Consider the following 20,234-nt stretch of genomic DNA (forward strand, 5'->3'; position numbering starts at 1 on the left):
ATAGTTGCGATTTTCGTCCTATTCTTCCATTCTCATTCGGTCTTTTGAAAAAAACGCACGTATTCTGAACACGCGGAATAACCAGAAAATATTCTAAAGCCAAATCGAACTGGAAGTGCTATAAGCAAGTGGAAAAGTGAAAAACTCCAAAGTTCTTGGTTTTGTGTGAGCGCGCAAAATACGGAAAACAGTGAATCGGTTTATCAGAAAAGTTGAAAGTAATTGCAAAAAATATGCGTGGAATTCCTTTTTGTGTCGCTTCAAAAATGTGATATGCAAATTACTTAACACACACATGCATGCGTGCATACCTATTCACCATAAGTTGGGGAATGGGAAAAAAGGAGTAATGAAAACGAGATAAGGGTCCCGGGGTGCTCCTTTTTCTTACCATAGCTTTTCCTGATTCCCGTAGGAGTTCTTCTAGAAAATCAATAATTTTTACATGGAGCACAGAGAAGCACACACACACACGTTGAAAAGAGGGAGTGCAAGAAGAAGAAGCATAGCCAGAGAGCAGGAAGAAGTAGGAGAGCAGAAGCTCCCACACCAGAACTTACAGTGGGGGAAATAAAACTAGCGACTATTTGAGCTTCTGATTTATGGGCAACGTTTAAGTGCTTGTAATGTGTTGTTTGTAAACATAAAGGGATACATGCACCATTAAGCTTTTTTTAATATTATACTTGGCAATAACATACGATAATACAAAAATTTCGTGACGTATTACATTTTACACATACACATCTTAAATCTTAATAATTATGAAAAGTGCGCTATATTAATTTTTGTGTTTCTGAAGCTATGGTAATGGCCTGCACTGTGATTTACCGCCCTGCCGCAAGCTTCTCCTTCTTGTACTTGTTTTTTCCGCTGCCAAGTTCTGTTCTTGATGTTGCCCCCAACCCCTTTTATCTTCTTCTTGCTCGTTGACTATTTTATGGGCTGCGCTGTGCTTCATTCGTGAATCTTGTTTCGCTATTTACCACCCCTCCCCCTTTCACTGTGATGCAGACAGCTGCTCAGCTCTCCCGCTCGCTCCGCTTCAAGGTCAGAGTAAGGTTAGCTCCGTTCTCCTCTGCATCAAAGGGCCATGGCAGTGATTTCTTCCTCCCCGCTCTACCGCCCTCGCCCTTACCCTCATCCGATCTTTTTTCATTTCCCTCTCGTTGAGTACAGTGGCTGCTGAAAGTGTGCGGCCACCGATTGCCGCAAATGGCTATGCCTAATTGCCGCATCGAAATTAATGACAGCCACTGTGTATCTGTGTTTGTGCTTGAGTGTCCTTTCTTACACAGGGAAAATATACGGGCAACTTAGTAATGTGCTGACATAATCCTAAGCAGACTATTAATATAAAACAAAACCTATTTTACTTACAGTTTAATTATATTGCATTTAAAAGTGAATAAAAATGGGTATCGTAAGATGTTATTTGGTATTTAAGAGAGAAACAAAATTTGTTCCAGTCTCTATTTATAAACGTGGGCGGCAAAGTTTGCCTTACTACGTCACTGCCCCTTGACATTTACACTTTCTCTCTGCGTGGGTGTTGGTGTGGGTGGCAGCTTCCGAGTTCGCTCTCTCAGTCCTAACCGCTCTCTGGCTTACACATCCTCCCGGTTTTCACTCCTGACATAACGGTTATGCAATCAACGCCGCATTTTGCTATTTTTCCGCACTAAGAAAGGCTTTCTCATTTCAATTGCTCTTGAATTTAAAGGATAACGTTCTTGCCTTTGTTTTATTACCGCTAAATGTGTGTGTTTGTGTGCCAGCACTTAGAAAGGATTGTGTAAAACTGAGTGAGCAAATAAAAGCGTAGACAAAGGACCTAAGAAAAGATTTGCACAGTTTTCCCTGGAAGTGTGAACCAAGTTTCCTCTTGTGGCTGAGTGCGTTTAGAGCTCTTTTGGGCTTATCTCGGATTTGTGAAGATGAAACTAAAAGCTAAACATCCGTATTCTTATTGGAAAGTCAGCAAAGTAGTCATGCCCCCCAAATCAAATTCTATATCCCCTTTGAAATTGAATATGTTTTGCGGTCTCGCTCGAAATAAGGTGGCGCCGCAAGTTTGGTTTAATGGTTCAGTGAATTCCCGAACGGAAAACTTTTCAATTGCGTCGCAGCCTCTAATTTAAATAAGCACAAATGGTGGGCATATAAAGCAAGTGCCCCCACCAATTACGATAGCATTTTAGCAATCAGAAAACTCTTGACGAGGATGCGTTTAATAGTTTGTAAAAACGGCAAAAGTGTATGTTAGTCCTAAGTAATACTTAAACTGTTGTCATTCATTGACTGATTTACTGATTAGTGGCTAAATATGGTGAAACCCGGCAATAAAAATGGTTTACAACCTCTCGAAAACATCATAATGTATTTGAATATTTTATTTTAAATATTTCCTTATTATGTTTTGAAAGTAGTTATATTTCCCTAAATTCATTGCCTTTGTCTAGTAACACTGTAACATTCCATTCCAATACCAGATGATATTGGATCTTTGGGTATTTAATATAGTTAAAATACCCTTTATAAGCTCAATCCTTCAGTATCGGTATGGGATCGCAGTTAATTAAACAAATTCACTTCTTTGGAGTACATGGATTTTAAACAATTGCGGTTAAAACTGATTGATTTTTCTTTGGGAGGATTACGTGTGCGAGTTGGGTGGAGTGCTGATAACCACGGTCCCGAGTTCTCTTATGACAAATAGCAAACAGAAGCAGCCAGAACTCAATACCCGGTAACTGGTACCCGGTACGTAGCGGCATTCCATGATTCAGCTCCCCGCTGCAATTTACTTGGATTCCATTTACATAACTCTGGTTATCTAGAAATGCCGGATAAAGGGGGGTTGTAAGGGCAGGGCAACCTACCCCAAATGTGCAATCCCATCCCAACCAGATACGGTCATTGGAAACTAATGTAAATTGCGATGTTGCTTGTTTATTGACTGCAAACAGCAGGCTCGTCGTAATTAGCGGGGGAGGTGGGGAGCGAACCGCACCTATGCCATAAATAGCAACCACCTGCGATAAATTTCTCCGGACAGACAGGAATTTATGGGGAAAATAAACTGAGAAATTGGAAACTTTCAATAAAAAGCCATAAATAAGTGGTGAGTATGGGAATAGCCCACATATTCACCCAAAAACATTAAACAATTAAAAAAAATATGAAAAAATTAATTTCACAAATTCTGAATCAGTAATAATATGGTGAAGCCAGAATACCTCTTATGTTTGACAGTATTCCATGATTATAGAAACCAAAAAACTTAAGACGTTCATGATAATTGAGAATTTATTAGCACTTCTTATATACACATTTAACTTAAACCTTCAATTTATGAAGTTTAATAAGTTATCACAATATTTTACTTCAATGAAAGAACAACGATTTACCCTATAATTACCCTAAATTACCCTATAAGTAGCCCTTTGATCTATTGATCTTTATCATTCAATCAAAGCTAGAGTGTGTTATCAGCAAATTGACTCATTTTTGATTAAAAGGGCTTTCGCACAAGGCTAATTATCAGCTCTTACAGCCCCCTTGCGCCCACAGTGGGTGTAGATAAAAAAGTTCCCATTGTAATTACTTGTACGTAATTCCAAGGCGCAATAAAAAACAAACCGCAAGATGCCCAGTTGATCTCTAATTAAACAGGCGAACGTCGGATAATGAAAACCAATTGTTGCTATTTTTAAAGCAATTGAGGTGATCCCTTTCGGAATCCGCGGCGAAAACTTTGCACAGCTGACTTAAGTGCACAGGTTGGAGGCCATAAAACAGCGGGGGTAGCAATAAAGTTAGCCCCAACTACCTGATAAGCGCCCAGCCGGGTCAGATAATGCGCATTTATAGCGGCAATATAACCCCCCTATGGATCCCCTACCCAATTTTGGCTAGGCCATATCGTAAATCGCTGGAAAACAAAGTTTATAGCGTCGGCGGCTACCGGAGTTGGGTTCTCCACCGATTTTTAGATTGTCCTACGGAAGAAAGTTCTTTGGGGCTAATGGCTTTTCCATTGTGGGATCCTGGCACCCATTAGAACCGCCGATTGTAATTATCCCACGATTATGGCCCTGTGGCATGCCCCATCGCTTTCCATACTAACCACACGCAATGTTGTCGACGCATAATTTATTTATTTATTTCGGCGTTCGGGGTTATTGAAACTTGTTGCCTGCTCTTGTTTACATCATAAGTATACAATATCAGAGGGGAATATCTATACCTATAGCTGTGCGTGCTTATCCTAATGCCCGGATATCTCTTCTGTGTTTGTAGATGTGGGCCACACGCGGCTGTCTCGTTGTGGACTTTGAGCCAACGCAATGGATGGCGATGGCGCTGGCGCTGGCTAAATCTATATCTATGTATATCTCCAGTGTATGTCATCCAGTCGCTTCTCCGTTGTGCGATATATTCTCATTTGGTAGTCTGCAGATTTGTTTGCTATATTAAATTTCGTTGCTTTATTTTTCTCTCCTCTTTCACTTTGGCGAAATATAAATATTTACGTTGACTTTTGATCAGACTTGAGAACAAGGTGTCTCCACCCATTTGTAGGAATTCATTTAACGAACTAACTGCTCTTAGATGGATGAAAGGTCAACACAATTTTTAAATACCATCACGTGATTAAAAATTCCTTAGCCATTTTTGTTCCCACCGTCAACTGGCTGCTTCATATAGATATATATCTGTCTTGCCAGCAATATTCTGAACTCTGAAAATAGCCATCTATAGGTCTGACGCACTCGAAAAGTTATGCAATTAGAACGGCGGAAATTCGAACAAATTAAAAAGGAAATGATAATTTGTCAATCTAAAAGACAGATAGTGAGTACTGAAGAGGTATTGTAGAACTCCCAAATATTTATAATACTCTTTTAATATCCTTACATCATGATCAACACATACATAGGGTTTATGCATTTATATTTAATGGCATAATATTTTTCTTTAGCATTTTTATCTCTTCTCTCGAAATAACATACGACTTTACTATAACCTTTGCTTCTGCATATACAAACGGAGATATGCGCTTTATTCAAGTCATGATTATCGTTTTATTGGCTCTCTGGGCCATAAAAAGCTACCAAAATTTGTTCTTTCATATATTGTTCTTTTTGCGACTCGTTTAATGTTATCTTAGGTCAAAACTTTTCCACTGCACCCAAGTCAGATAAATCAGATCATAGATACATACGATCCTATTGAGGGCTATTGGCCCATCTACGTCACATTTTTGCGTTCCACGATTCTTATCGCTCCGTGATTGTATTACGCCTGCAGCCAGAAATCGAACATGTGTATATTTATAGACCATTCCTCTCTATCACGCATGCAAATCGTGAATAGCGCCTTGTGGCATGGCTCCCCAATGGAACACCGTAATCTCTGCTGGATCCCGTGAAATCGGAAAGGAAAAAACCTTCCCAAACCCCCAAGTAAAGTTCACTGTGCCATTAGGTTTTTCGTGTGAGTGCCGTGAATGAGTCTTATCTGTTGTGCATGCCCAAGTTTATTAACTTATAAAATAAAAATAAAACATAGTCAATGAGAATTTCGGCTACCTCTTTCCTCGCAGTCGCAGACACTCGTTTGGCACATGTTAAACGCCTGATACCAAAGCCGCAAAAAAAAGAACATATCTAAAAAACACAAGAAGCTCGAATGATGATGCTAATCGAATTTCTTAATACCCCTTATGTACCAAATAAATCGTTTTTTATAAACGCTATTGGGATATAACAATGTCCTTTCACTTGAAAAGTAACCTTTTCCATCCCGTTGAAAATATATTATTGTAACTTATGAATCAATGAAAATAAATCTCCTAATCTTAAATAATATAAAACATATGAATATATGATATGAATATATGAGTTCTTAGTTATTCTATATAGATGAATAACTAAGAACTCATATACCCATAGTACTCTGCAAAGCAGGTAGATTCTTCGCAATAGAAAATGTTATCGCTTGACGAATTTTCGGAACTTATCTGGGAGGTGCAGCCGGGGAACCGGTTCCGTACCCCCCATTTGGCTGGCTCCTCCTTAAATACCCCAAGTGGGGAGACGGCGAGAATGTGTCACCCGAATGGTTCGCCGAAGATTGCGATGTGACGTTGTAGCCCCGGTCAGATAATTCCGATCGCTCTCTGAGACTTTGAACTTGCCTATAATTCATGCGATTCAGCCGCTAGTAGAGCACAATAGAAATGCTTTGATACGATGGGAAATGATTTCTTAGAGAGCATTGAAACCCATGAACTTGAAGTTAATCTACCACTTCTCTTTTTTCTAGACACTTGGGTTTTTGATTAATAAGTTTATGTGGGACCAATTAAACGAGTGGCACTAAATTATGGTCTATTTTAGGCCAAAGATATTTGCTAAAAATTTTAATTAAGCGCACCGAGCGATGGAAAATTTTGAGAAAGAATACCGATACCAAAATGATCTTCTTTGGAGAATCTATTTATATCGACGCTCATAAGGAGCAAACAATGTTTATGACAAATACGTATTTTCAAATGCATTTCTCTGGCCAAAAGTTGAAAGACCCCATAGAGAGATATGTAAATGAAATTATGGTACCATGTGTGTCAATTATTGTTGAGCTGATCTGTCAAATAACATGTGATGGAGCACCACAGGAATTTAAAACAAAATATCTAAAATTAAAATTAACCTTAAACAACCAGCCAGTTTTGTGTCACTTCTTATCGTTATTTTCATGTTGTTGTTTCTGAAAAACAAAACTCATTCTGTTGTTTGCTTTGCATATTTGAAATAGCTTTGCTCGAATGAATTTATTGCAAATCGCATTTTAAAGCATTTTGTTATTGTTATGCATGTCCGTTGTGACGCCGTATAAATAATTTCGCCATTGCCTTTGATAACGTTTAACGATTATAAACCGCTGCCGTTCCTAGTTCGATAAAACAGTGTAAATATGGGGCGAATTGGTTGCATTACGTATGCGCACATTATTCAAGGTTCCACTTCTGGATGCAACGATTGTTCGACCACACTGTCAATCAATTGCACGATCTATCGATCGTCGAACTGTCTATTGGGGAGCAATTTAGAAAACCCATTCAGGTGAAGAGGTGCTCAGAGAAAGGGGGTAAACAAAGCTCTGGAGAATGCGAACTGCACTCATACACTTTTTAGAGGGAAAAACATGGCGCAAAAAATTTCCTAAAAGGATATAAGTAACATAATTTAAACAGTAAAATATTTAAAGCTATTACAGATTTTTTCTTAAAAAATGGTAATTCAGATGGACTTAATTATTTATTGTAAATATTTTCCTGATAAGCACAATTGCATTACATGATATTGATTCTGAATTGAATCAGGCCTCTGATTGCGTGGGCAACTCGGGAGAGAGATATAGCCGCCATATACTATACTGTACTATATGGCCGAGCGAGCATGGGGACGAGCGTGCCACCTTTGCGAGGAGAGAGTCCGATCTTGGGGGCTCTACGCTGCTGCGCGGCTCCAACGCCGCTCATTCGCTTGTGAGCAGCCGTCAGTGTCGCGTGTGCCAGCAGCGGGATAAAATAGGAATAGAAATAGTTACCTAGAAAATCTAGCAGTGCATAAATGTATGTGTGTGTGCAAATAGTGCAAAACGAATGCGATACAAATAGCTGAGCAACGTGCAAAATCACTTTCAAGTGCAACGCTACAAGTGCTGCAATACGAGTGCAATAAAATTACAATTTATTTTTACTATTACTATTTTTTTGCAGGCAAATATAAACTGAACAAACTGTGCTAATTAAACCAGAAATAACTGTTAACTAAAACGGTGTGAACACGCTACAGTACAGAACCAATTAAAATCGAGTGAAACCAAATTAGATCTCGAGAGATTTTTAGCAAGTGCAACGGTAACAACGTATAATGGCACCAACAATCACTGACAATTGCGAATTTGAATGTGCAACTGTTGAAGCAACAACAACATCAGCGATTACCATCGGTGAATCCGATTATTTCGATAGTTCGGCCATTGGCGGCAGCAGCGATAACTTCGAAGAATCGAATGAACTGCATTTGAACGGGCAGCAGGATCAGGATGTTCAGGAGCAGGAGCAGCAGCAGCAGCAGCAGCAGCAAATGCCATGGGAGGCACCTGGAAAACAGGGACTCTACGATCCCCAGAACGAGCACGAGGCCTGTGGAGTCGGATTCATCGTGGCCATCGATGGCAAACGCTCTCACAAGGTAGGGATCCAGGATATACCCTTTCAATACAGAAGTTGATGTAAATTACTAAAGCCTTATTTATAAAAGGAGAGATTTTTGAAAGAAGTGTTTTAAGAACTATTAATATCTTTAATAAGAAAATGAAGTTTATGAACTTCTTTAAATATTCAAAACCCATTTACATAAAATACAGTTCCCCACCTTTGGTTTATGCATAACAACGGTGTTCTTTTTTTCTCACATTTGATTTGCTTCATTTACAAGAAAATGTTTTATTTATTATGACGATTAAAACTACGTATCTGATTTGAAAGTGAGAAATGTAATCTGAAGTGATTTTTTTCCACATATAGATTCTACGTGATGCCCAGACCCTCTCAGAACGGATGAATCACCGCGGCGCCTGCGCCTGTGACAATGACACTGGCGATGGCGCTGGCGTCTTGGCTTCCATTCCTCACGGACTTTACTTCAAGGCTCTGTAAGTTCCCCAATGTACATATATATGTACATAAAGAGATATAGTATAGTGTGTTTATTTATGCCGGTTCCTCCGGCGCCGTCGCCATTGATGAACGAACTGCTTACACGGGACATGGGGCACGGGACTAGTTGGTGGGTCGGGGGTGTGGCGAAACGATATCGCCGCGATCTCGTGCGCGAAATCCGAAAATAGCTCAAAGCTGCCGTGTTGTTTGTCGCTGTCTATCAGTTGAGATCTACTCTCTCAAAAAAAGTATAATTCATTTAAGATTAAGTTGGTTGAATTGATGCAACGAACGCATTATTAGAGTGATTAAAATTATATAACAAATAGAGTATTATCAATCACGCACGTAAGTTTTATTTTCCTTTTGAACGCATCAGTTATAGAATTAATTGTTTAGCTTAATTTAATGATAGTGTTATTACTCAAAAGTCTCTATAAAAACATTGTCAAGATTACGTAATAATTTAAAGTGAGATTTATTGACTACGAGCTAATAATGCATCAGTGTATAATTGAGCATACCTAATTGTGCATTTTTATTATATACAAAACGAGACATCAGGATGCACTTTCTGCCTCCAGGGTGTATTGGCTAAATCTCAATATACCGTGAGGAAAAGATCGAGCACCTCAAAAATAGTTTGCTGAAATGAGGCACATCCACAGGTCCACCGAGATATATGCGCGACCAGCCGCGATCACAAACATATAGAATGTACATATGTACTTATGTCGAGGAGTATTTGCCCACCTATAGAGATCCGACAATCCAACATCTGCTCTCTGCTCCCGCCCGACCTATGTACTTTGTTTTCTGTTTATTTTGTCAGCTTTTTGGCACGGTTCTTGTTTTCGTCACGCTTTGCCCAGAATCGGTAAACATACGTAACCGTAATATATATATATTTTAATAGGCTATATATGGGATTAAACGATGTTTTTTTTTTACGGTCCAGTCTAAGTGGATAGCAGAATAGAAGACATTTGGAGCCAATTACTTCGTGCAAATTATACAACATTATTTAGCTCAACTACGCCAAATGGAAAAACACGTCAAGGTCCCCTATTCGTTCCCCTCGGGTTCTTCACTTAATCCAGTGTACCAGATGTGCATAGTAATGAGGTCTGGTCAGGTGGGATTCAGACATTCTAAATGAAGAATTATTTGAAAACCTAAACAATTAACAGGGAACAGGATTAATAGATAAAGTTTAATTAAGTTTTTGATATATTTCTAGGAACCTTAAACTGGGCCTGATAGCTTCAATTAAAAAGTAGAAATTGTTAAGGAAATGTGAAATGCGAATTCATAAAGAATATTTATAAAGTTTATTAAGGTTAACTGACCTAAATAGCTCAAATAAATGTCAAATGTGCAAAAGACCTCTATGATTTTATGCAGTTTAATCAGAGCTCAATTACGTTGACCTTTAATAAATCAGTTAAAAATTGTATGCTCTTTCGGTTGCTAAGTGCTGCTTTTAGAATCCTTGATTCTACTATCTTCGTTGATAGTTTCCAATGAAACCGATCGATTTGAAAGCGTTCCACTCCATTACGGCCAATGGAAGGCGACTTTCCCAGCTAATAAAAACGACACTGTCCCAGCGTTTTACAACTCAATATGCGCTAATCAATGGCGCGAATTTGCAACTATTTGCTATGTAATTAGTAGAGCAGCTGTCTAATGCCTGAGTATGCATATAATATACACAAATAGGCGGTGATAGATGGATTTTTACAACTTATGGGTTGGGTTATTAAAACGCGTAATGTCGCACGACAGACCTATAAATCTTGTTTAATTAGCGTCTAGCCTACGGTTTAATTGATATGTCCGAGCATTTTCGGGGTGTTCTTGAGGTTTCGGCGTCTCGCTTTGGAAAAGAAATGGTGAAATACTTTGCATGCCAATCGAGGAGGAAGAAATTCACTTTAGACACGCACGTGCAAACGGTCATGAGCACTAAAGATTGCGATCTGAGAGCAACAAGTCGGTGATTGCCAAGTTCAAGGACCGCTTCAAGTCTTGGACTAATTGCGAAATTATGGCAAAACACTTAAACAGCACGCCGTCCATCGGATCGACCGGAATTCTGAGACGTAATAAGAACGAGGTTCAGGTACATATAAGCGCAGCTCAATCTCAACTGCACCTGGGGAAAAATTTGCATTTTCAATTTGGTATTGCTTTTCAAATCAAAAATGTTATATCTTTTATAGAAGGAGAATATACAAGAAATATGAGTTAAGTCAACTTTTATTATGTGCACTCTTATCACAAAACTTTTGTTGATTGGGCTTTCGCTCAGTGTACGAATGCATGTCTGAATAACGAAAACAGGTGGAAAGACGAATAATGGGCGGGATGGGAGGTATGGGATGGGTTCCATTAGGTTGTGACGGCTGGATCGCTGACAGCTTCTCCATGGCATCTCCATAGAGGGATGCTGATAAGGTGCGACTTGTGGCGGACTCGTTTCGTCACCAGCTCTGAATGGAATGGCGCGATGAATGAATGACGGAATAACTGAACTGGGCGACTTCGCTTGACTGGCGGCAAACAGAGACCTGACTATGTGCCATTTAATGGCGCATTACTGTTGGAGCTCAGAATTGAGCCAATGGAAAAATGGTTTTATGACAAGACAAATTTAATATATGGTCATCCTTCAATCTAATTCAACGCTACGTATTCTCCGATTGCAGTGCCAAGCAAGGGCAAACCTTGCCGGAGTTGGGTGACTATGCCACGGGCATTTTCTACCTGGATGAGGCCCAGCATGCAGCGGCCGAGAAGGAGTTTGACGATCTGGCCAAGAGCCTTGGACTGGAGGTGATTGCCTGGCGCACTGTGCCGTCCAATCAGTCGGCCATTGGCGTGGTGGCCCGCAAGTCGGAGCCCCTGTCCCGTCAGGTGTTTGTCCGCCGTCCAGCCGGAAGCGATGAGAAGGCCTTCGAGCGGCAGGTTTTCGTCCTTAGGAAGAGGGCCAGCCATGAGTTGATCAAGCCGGGACGACGGTTCTACATCTGCTCCCTGTCCGACCGCACAGTGGTCTACAAGGGTCTCTTTACTTCCGACCAGTTGTGGGATTACTACACGGACCTGAAGGATCCAGAGTTCGAAACCTACTTGGCATTGGTCCACACTCGTTTCTCCACCAACACCTTTCCCAGTTGGGAAAGGGCTCATCCTCTGCGAGTCCTGGCCCACAACGGTGAGATCAACACTCTCCGAGGAAACGTTAACCTCATGAAGGCCCGCGAGGGTGTCATGCAGTCGGATCTTTTTGGGGATCAACTGAAGAAGCTGTACCCAGTGGTAGAGCCGAATCTCTCGGACTCCGGCAGCTTCGATTGCGTGCTGGAGTTCCTCACCATGGCCAGCGATAGGTCGTTGCCGGAATCGGTGATGACCATGGTCCCGGAGGCATGGCAGAATGACAAGACCATGCCGCAGGAGAAGCGTGACTTCTACCAGTGGGCCGCCTGTGTCATGGAGCCCTGGGACGGTCCGGCTCTTATTAGTTTCACCGATGGTCGCTACATTGGCGCCGTTTTGGATCGTAACGGACTGCGCCCATCGCGTTTCTACGTGACCAAGGAGAACGTGCTGGTCATGGCTTCTGAGGTGGGTGTGTACGATGTGGATCCATCGCAGGTGACCCTGAAGAGTCGCTTGAAGCCTGGCAGGATGTTGCTGGTGGACACCAAGGAGAAGAAGCTCATCCAGGATATCGAGCTGAAGGCCAAGATTGCCAAGTCTAGGCCTCATTCCGAGTGGCTGCAGCAGAAGGTGAGTTATTGTTTGGTCACATTTGGTTTGGGGAAAGACTCGGAGTATATCCGTTAGAATGTTTTTAGTAACACTGCCTTAATTAAGAGGTTAAATTGTTATTAAAAATGTTCTAAGATTCAACAGAGCTTTCAAGATCTGTGTGCAACAAATCCAGCCAGCATACTACACACATATCATGGTCACAGGGTCGATTTTCACTAATCATCTTAAAACACGAACTCATCTCCTGACACCCAATCGGAAAACTAATCAAATAATAATCTTTGGTCTAAATTTGTCCATTCTCTCTCACGCTATCCCCTAATCTCAATCTATGTGTATTTTTGTTGTGGAAACGACGCAGATGGTGAGTTAAGCAACCCAGATTGCCCTGGGCCCTATCCTTTGTCCTTTGGCCTCCCAAACGTAGAGTTGATCCTCGTTTTTGCTTCCCCGTTGCGTTTCATTTTGCATGTCCTTTGGTTGCATTCAATTGTTATTATAATTATCTAGCAAAAACTAATAGTTGTTTTCTATATCGAAACAGATAACCCTGGATGAGATTCGCAACGCCAATGTGTTGAATACTCCTCCAGTTGATGAGCTGGCCAAGTTGCCCGCCTCCCAGAGGGGCATCTTCGATCCCAGGCTCTCTCTTTTCGGTTATACCACGGAAACGGTGAACATGCTGCTCATTCCCATGTTCAAGAACAAGTAAGTAGATAAACACATATAAGCAGCATAAATATAACCTATTTATCGTTTTAAAGGAAGGAAGCCCTTGGCTCCATGGGTAATGATGCCCCGCTGGCATGCCTGTCCAACTTCCAGCCCATACCCTATGAGTACTTCAAGCAGCTCTTCGCCCAGGTTACCAATCCGCCCATCGATCCATTCCGCGAGAAGGTGGTCATGTCGATGCAGTGTCCTCTCGGACCGGAGTCGAATCTGCTGCAGCCGTCGGCTCAGCAGGTGCATCGCATTTGGCTCACCAATCCCATACTGAGCATTCCAGATACCCAGCTGCTGAAGCGGAATACGCACCGCGGCTGGCGAACCAAGGTCTTGGACATCACATTCCAGTATAACGAAGGCGTTCAGGGCTATATCGACGCCATCGATCGCGTCTGCCGTGAAGGATACGCCGCAGCTCAAGCTGGTTACCAGTTGTTGGTGGTCTCCGATCGTGGAGCGGGAGTCGATGGTAAGGTGGCAGTTTCAGCCCTTTTGGCCCTCGGAGCCTTGCATCATCATCTGATTGAGACCCTGCAGCGCATGAAGGTGGGCATTGTGGTGGAAACTGCTGAGGCCCGGGAAGTTCATCACATTTGTGTACTCCTTGGCTACGGAGCGGATGCCATTTGTCCTTATTTGGCTTTCGAATTGGCACAGGCTCTGCGAGATGACGGAGTAATTGGGCCCGAGGTCAACGACAAGCAGATCTATGCCGCTTATGCCCAAGCTATTGATACGGGAATTGCCAAAGTAATGGCCAAAATGGGCATCAGCACTTTGCAGTCCTACAAGAGCGCTCAGATCTTTGAGGCTGTGGGATTGGGCTCCGACCTGGTGACCAAGTGCTTCCGTGGCACCCAAAGTCGCATCGGTGGAGTCACCCTGGAGATTCTGGCCAAGGAGGGCCTTCAACGCTATCAACTAACCTATGGCAAGGCAACACCGGACACCCGCATCCTGCGGAATCCTGGCCAGTACCACTGGCGTCACGGTGGTGAGGCTCACATCAACGAGCCATCCTCCATTGGCAGCCTGCAGGAAGCGGCCGTAAATAAGAATCTGGATGCATTTGAAGCCTTTAAGAAAACCACCCTGGATAGTGTGAAGAAGTGTGCTCTGCGAGGACAGCTGGAGTTTGTTACAGACCGTCAAAGTATAGATATCTCCGAGGTGGAGCCCGCCAGCGAGATTGTCAAGCGGTAAGTACGAGTCCACATGCAAATCTTCCGATGTTAAAAATTCTTTGTTTATTTGCGACTTCTATAGATTTGCCACTGGTGCCATGAGCTTTGGCAGCATCTCCCTGGAAGCTCATCAAACTCTTTCGATCACCATGAATCGCATTGGTGGCAAGAGCAACACTGGTGAAGGTGGCGAGGACTCAGATCGTTATTTAAGTCAGTCACAGAGCATATTCCAGTAGAATAATACATTAATTAATATTTATTTGTTATCATTTGCTTTGCAGACCAAGATCCAAACCACAGCCGTCGATCAGCCATCAAGCAGGTGGCCTCGGGACGTTTTGGCGTAACCGCATCTTACTTGGCTAACGCCGATGATCTGCAGATCAAAATGGCGCAGGGAGCCAAGCCGGGTGAGGGTGGTGAGCTACCGGGTTACAAGGTGACCAAGGATATTGCCAAGACCCGAAAGTCCGTACCCGGAGTGGGCTTAATCTCGCCTCCTCCTCATCACGATATCTACTCCATCGAAGATCTGGCTGAGCTGATCTATGATCTTAAGTGCTCCAATCCGAATGCACGCATCAGTGTGAAGTTGGTGTCCGAAGTGGGCGTTGGTGTCGTCGCTTCCGGTGTTGCCAAGGTAGGTTTGGAATGCCTTAGAAATGAAAGAAGTCCCTTAAACAACTATTTTAATACAACAGGGCAAAGCCGAGCACATTGTAATTTCTGGACATGATGGTGGTACCGGAGCTAGCTCCTGGACAGGCATTAAAAATGCTGGTTTGCCCTGGGAACTGGGTGTGGCCGAGACGCATCAGGTGCTGGTGCTAAATAATCTACGATCACGGTAAGTTTGCGACCAGGAGAAGCCGGCACAGAGCCATTACCGCTCTCTCCTCTTGTTGTTACTAATCATGAACCGATACATTACTGAAAGTGCCTGGTTATCCAGATGACAGCGTTGGAAAACCTGTTCAGAACATGTATTCCCAAAAGCAGAGATCCATTGATCATCGGAAAGTTGGGCTGATCCCCCTACACTACCCCATTGAAACTCCTCGTACATGTGGCCAGTGGGCGGTGGGCAGGAGGACGATGACACGGCGGTTGGGGAAGGCGAATCTTGTCCAGCGGAAGAGCGCTCAATAAGAGTTTCCATTGCTTGAAATCTGACAATTGAAAGATGTCTCGATTGCGAACCCATGGACATGATCCAGTGTGAGGAAACGGATAAAGTGAAGGATCGATCCACTCAAAATGAAGAAGTAGCCTATTTATTGGACTAATGAGTATCACTGAACTGATCCAGTTCTAAGCTACAGAAACCCGCTTCCAAACAGCTGTAAAACACGATTCGATCGATCCAGTCCAAATCCAAACTCCAGTCCACTCGCTCTACTCCACTCCACTCACTCGCTCACTCGATCACGATCGTCGCGCTGTGCTCCATTCGTAATTTCTTCTCATTACATTGATTCTTACCAGGGGTTGAATTTGCTAACGTTGCCTTCCTTTTTATGTCGTGTCTTCCCACTATTAACGGTCTGGATCTGGATTTGTTTGGATGAACCTCCTCTAGTGTGATTGTTCAGGCCGATGGACAGCTCCGCACAGGATTCGATGTGGTCGTGGCTGCTTTGCTGGGTGCTGATGAGTTTGGTTTCAGTACTGCTCCTCTGATCGTCATGGGTAAGTTCTAAACATTACTTTTATAAGTCTTTCCTATTAAAAATGTTATAATTTTAAAAGGCTGCACTATGATGCGAAAGTGTCACTTGAACACCTGTCCCGTGGGCATTGCCACTCAGGATCCGGAGCTGCGCAAGAAGTTCACGGGCAAACCAGAGCATGTTATTAACTTCTTCTTCATGCTGGCCGAGGATGTAAGCTAATATTTCCCATTGCTGCTACAATTTAAACTAAACCGTTTATAATTCCTATAGATTCGCAAAATTATGGCTGGACTGGGCATTCGAAAGTTCCAGGACCTGATTGGTCGCACCGATCTATTGCGCGTGGCCAGTCAACGCGATGCCAAGGCTAGTAACCTGGACCTCAAGCTGCTCCTGCAGCCAGCTTTGGAACTGCGTCCTGGCACGAACATCGTTGGAGGTTCCGTAAAGCAGGACTTCCAGCTGGAGAAGCGTTCCGACAACGAACTAATTGCCAAGGCTCAGCAAATATTCAGTGGAGCAGACGATAATGTAACCGTCAAGATGCGCATCCATAATGAGGAGCGAGCCTTCGGTTCTACTCTGAGCTACCATATTGCATGGTAGGATAACGTCTATTAACAAGGTGATCATAATCTAATTTGGTATCCTCCACAGCAAATATGGAGAGGCTGGCTTGCCCGCTGGCAAGAGCATCGATATCTTCCTGGAGGGATCCGCTGGTCAGAGCTTCTGCGCTTTCCTGGCGCGTGGTGTTAATGTGACACTGAAGGGAGATGCCAACGATTATGTGGGCAAGGGTCTTTGCGGTGGCAATGTTGTCATCACTCCACAGGATACGGTTCCCTTCGAATCACATCTGAATGTGATCGTGGGCAACGTTTGCCTGTATGGAGCCACCGAGGGAACCGCCTATTTCCGCGGTATTGCTTCCGAGCGCTTCTGCGTACGCAATTCTGGTGTAACTGCTGTGGTGGAAGGTGTGGGCGATCACGGATGTGAATACATGACCGGCGGTGTGGTGGTTATCCTCGGTCTCACGGGCCGAAACTTCGCCGCTGGCATGTCCGGTGGTATTGCCTATGTGTACGATTTGGATGGTTCCTTTAAGCCCAAGGTAAATCCAGAAAGTGTAGAACTCCTGCCGTTGGAAAGTGATAAGGATGTGTCGCTGGTCAAGGAACTCTTGACTGATTTCATTGAGAAGACAGGCTCGAAGGTGGCCAAGGAGTTGCTGGATAACTGGTCCGAAGCCCAGGGCAAGTTCGTCAAGGTCTTCCCGTATGAATACCAAAAGGCTCTGAAGGACATGGCCGAACAGCAGGCAGTGGAGCAGCCACTGAAGTCCGCCATCGAGAATGGCAATGGAAAGCATGAGCCGCACATCAAGGACATCGAGGAGTCCATTCAGGATGTGGTGCTCGAGCAGAAGCGTGCCGATCGCGTCCTGGACAAGACCCGTGGCTTCGTAAAGTACAAGAGGGAATCCGCGCCCTACCGAGATGCCGGAGAGCGACAGAAGGATTGGAATGAAGTCTACAACTTCCCACATGTGCGCAAGAACCTCAAGGTTCAAGCAGCTCGCTGCATGGAATGCGGTGTGCCCTTCTGTCAGTCCAACTCCACAGGCTGTCCACTCGGTAACATCATTCCCAAGTGGAACGACCTCGTTTTCCACGGCGAGTGGCAGGAGGCTCTGCGTCAACTGCTGCAGACCAACAACTTCCCAGAGTTCACCGGTCGAGTATGCCCCGCTCCCTGCGAGGGATCCTGCGTTCTGGGTATCTCCGAACCAGCTGTAACGATCAAGAACATCGAATGCGCCATCATCGATCATGCCTTCGAGCAGGGCTGGATTAAGCCAGAGATCCCAGAAGTGCGCACTGGCAAACGTGTGGCGATTGTGGGATCAGGACCTTCCGGCTTGGCTGCTTCACAGCAGTTGAACCGCGCCGGTCACTTTGTCACCGTCTTTGAGCGCAACGATCGCGTTGGTGGACTTTTGCAGTATGGTATTCCCACGATGAAGCTGTCTAAGGAGGTGGTCAAGCGGCGGGTTGATCTGATGGCTGACGAGGGTATCGAGTTCCGCACCAATGTCCATGTGGGCAAGGACCTCAAGGCCGAGCAACTACTCCAGGAGTAAGTATAATTGAATATTTAAGACGGTCCTACAATTTTTAACGATTGTTCCGTGTTTGGGTCAACATAGTCCTCGAATTTTAATGGAATATTATGTCTAGAACTGCTTTATTTATTACACTTGAATACACTTATTACCAACAGGTACGATGCCGTCCTCCTGACCACTGGCTCCACTTGGCCTCGTGACTTGCCGCTGGCCAACCGTGACCTGAAGGGCATTCACTTTGCCATGGAGTTCCTGGAGGCGCAGCAGAAGAAGCAGCTGGGCGGCAAGAATGACATAATCTCTGCCGCTGGCAAGAATGTGATCATCATCGGCGGTGGAGATACCGGATGCGATTGCATTGCCACGTCGTTGCGTCAAGGCGCCAAGAGCATCACTACATTCGAGATCCTTCCGGAACCCCCACAGAAGCGTGCTGAGGACAATCCCTGGCCCCAGTGGCCGAAGGTCTTCCGCGTGGACTACGGACACGAGGAGGTGAAGCTCAAGTGGGGCAAGGATCCGCGTCAGTACTGCACCACCACCAAGGAGTTCGTGGGTGAAAATGGAGCCATCAAGGGAGTAAACACCGTCGAGGTGGAGTGGACCAAGACGGAAACGGGCCAATGGCGCATGCAGGAGGTGGCCGGATCGGAGAAGTACTTCCCCGCAGACCTTATCCTCCTGGCCATGGGCTTCCTGGGGCCGGAGAAGACGGTGCCGAGCGAACTGGGCCTGGAGCTAGACCCGCGCGGCAACATCAAGGCATCCAACGGACAGTATGGCACCTCGAACTCCAAGGTCTTCGCGGCAGGAGGTAAGTTTTTCGTTTCATAGGTACTCTTTAAATGATAATAAGTATTTTTAAATACCCAAAGTTAAGTTCCTAAGTTCCAAATCAATCGTTTGGTTTTAAAGCTCGAATGATTCTTATATTTACTTAAACAAATATGTTAATTTACATTAATTATTTTGCAGATTGCCGGCGTGGCCAGTCGCTGGTCGTCTGGGCCATTACCGAGGGTCGTCAGGCCGCAAGGCAAGTGGATTCCTATCTGACCGGCCGTCCAAGTGGGCTACCAGGACCTGGTGGCGTCATCGGGACATCGTAAAGAGGATCTACAGAGGCAGCCAGAGCAGCTAATATCAAGTTTTGTGTGCGTGCATCGTCCTTAGCCTATAGAGCGAAATTCTTTACCGATTTGTGATTTTTATTTTCGCGACTTTAGTTTAGTTTACACTAAAAAGACTTGAGTTTTTTACACACCAAACCAAAACGACAACACGTTTAATTTAGTTTTATTTTCATCGCAATGCTGGCTGGGAATCGCTAGTGGTTCGACGAGATGCCCTCAATGGGTGATGATATGCTGCGGCAGGAGTCAATTAAGAGTGCAAACTGAAATGCTGATTGAAGCCAATCGAATACTTATATATCTTAAAGGAAACCGAATATCCAACAAAAAATCTGAGGACAATAACTAGAAACTTACCGTTATCGTTAAACAAAAAAACATTAATTGAACATTAAATATTTAGAAAATGCATTTTTTCAATGTTGTTTAACTTGTGTTGCCTGTTCTACGCAAAAGATATATATGAAATGAAAATTGATATGCTGATCTCCACCCTCCTATATACAATCCATAAATCGTATATGCAGACAGAGAAATGTATTAAACTCGGCCAATATCGAAACGCATTTTTTTAGATGTTGTTTGTGTGTTTTGAACTGCATTCGATCGTTGAACGCTAAAGTACCTAAGTGGCTATTGTTAAAACAAATGTGCTCTTTGGCAGTTATATGTATGAATACAGAGAAATACAATTTATACAAAACCTATTTAACCCAAATGTATACCCTTATACATACATCTCTATATAAATATATTTATGTGCAAGTATTTGATGAAATAAATATTCAAATTATTAAAAAGCATTTGGCTGACGAGTCGATATGTGGGATAGAACACCAGAAATGTGTTTTCTATTTC

At 43.6% G+C, this 20,234-nt stretch overlaps 1 protein-coding gene across 4 annotated transcripts; it reads left to right on the top strand.

Moving 5' to 3' along the window:
• Positions 1 to 48: 48 nt before the first annotated feature.
• Positions 49 to 19,787, top strand: LOC120450514 (glutamate synthase [NADH], amyloplastic). Of its 4 annotated transcripts, none has more exons than XM_039633587.2 (16): positions 49 to 218; positions 7,790 to 8,267; positions 8,603 to 8,730; positions 11,449 to 12,535; positions 12,882 to 12,884; positions 13,065 to 13,231; positions 13,288 to 14,451; positions 14,519 to 14,649; positions 14,721 to 15,079; positions 15,141 to 15,286; positions 16,019 to 16,128; positions 16,189 to 16,322; positions 16,383 to 16,714; positions 16,770 to 18,254; positions 18,399 to 19,057; positions 19,219 to 19,787. In XM_039633587.2, the coding sequence occupies exons 2-16, from the start codon at positions 7,944 to 7,946 to the stop codon at positions 19,350 to 19,352; spliced, it is 6,363 nt and encodes a 2,120-aa protein (XP_039489521.2). In that variant the 5' UTR covers positions 49 to 218; positions 7,790 to 7,943; the 3' UTR covers positions 19,353 to 19,787. The 4 variants fall into 4 exon arrangements, 3 of the variants coding, with proteins under 3 accessions (XP_039489521.2, XP_043862184.1, XP_043862185.1); XM_044006249.1 differs by lacking the exon at positions 49 to 218 and adding an exon at positions 7,542 to 7,642; XM_044006250.1 differs by lacking the exons at positions 49 to 218; positions 12,882 to 12,884 and adding an exon at positions 7,542 to 7,642.
• The last annotated feature ends 447 nt before the right edge of the window (positions 19,788 to 20,234 follow it).

This window comes from Drosophila santomea, chromosome 3L (genome assembly GCF_016746245.2).
Source record: "Drosophila santomea strain STO CAGO 1482 chromosome 3L, Prin_Dsan_1.1, whole genome shotgun sequence".
In the NCBI taxonomy this organism is placed as follows: Eukaryota; Metazoa; Arthropoda; class Insecta; order Diptera; family Drosophilidae; genus Drosophila; species Drosophila santomea.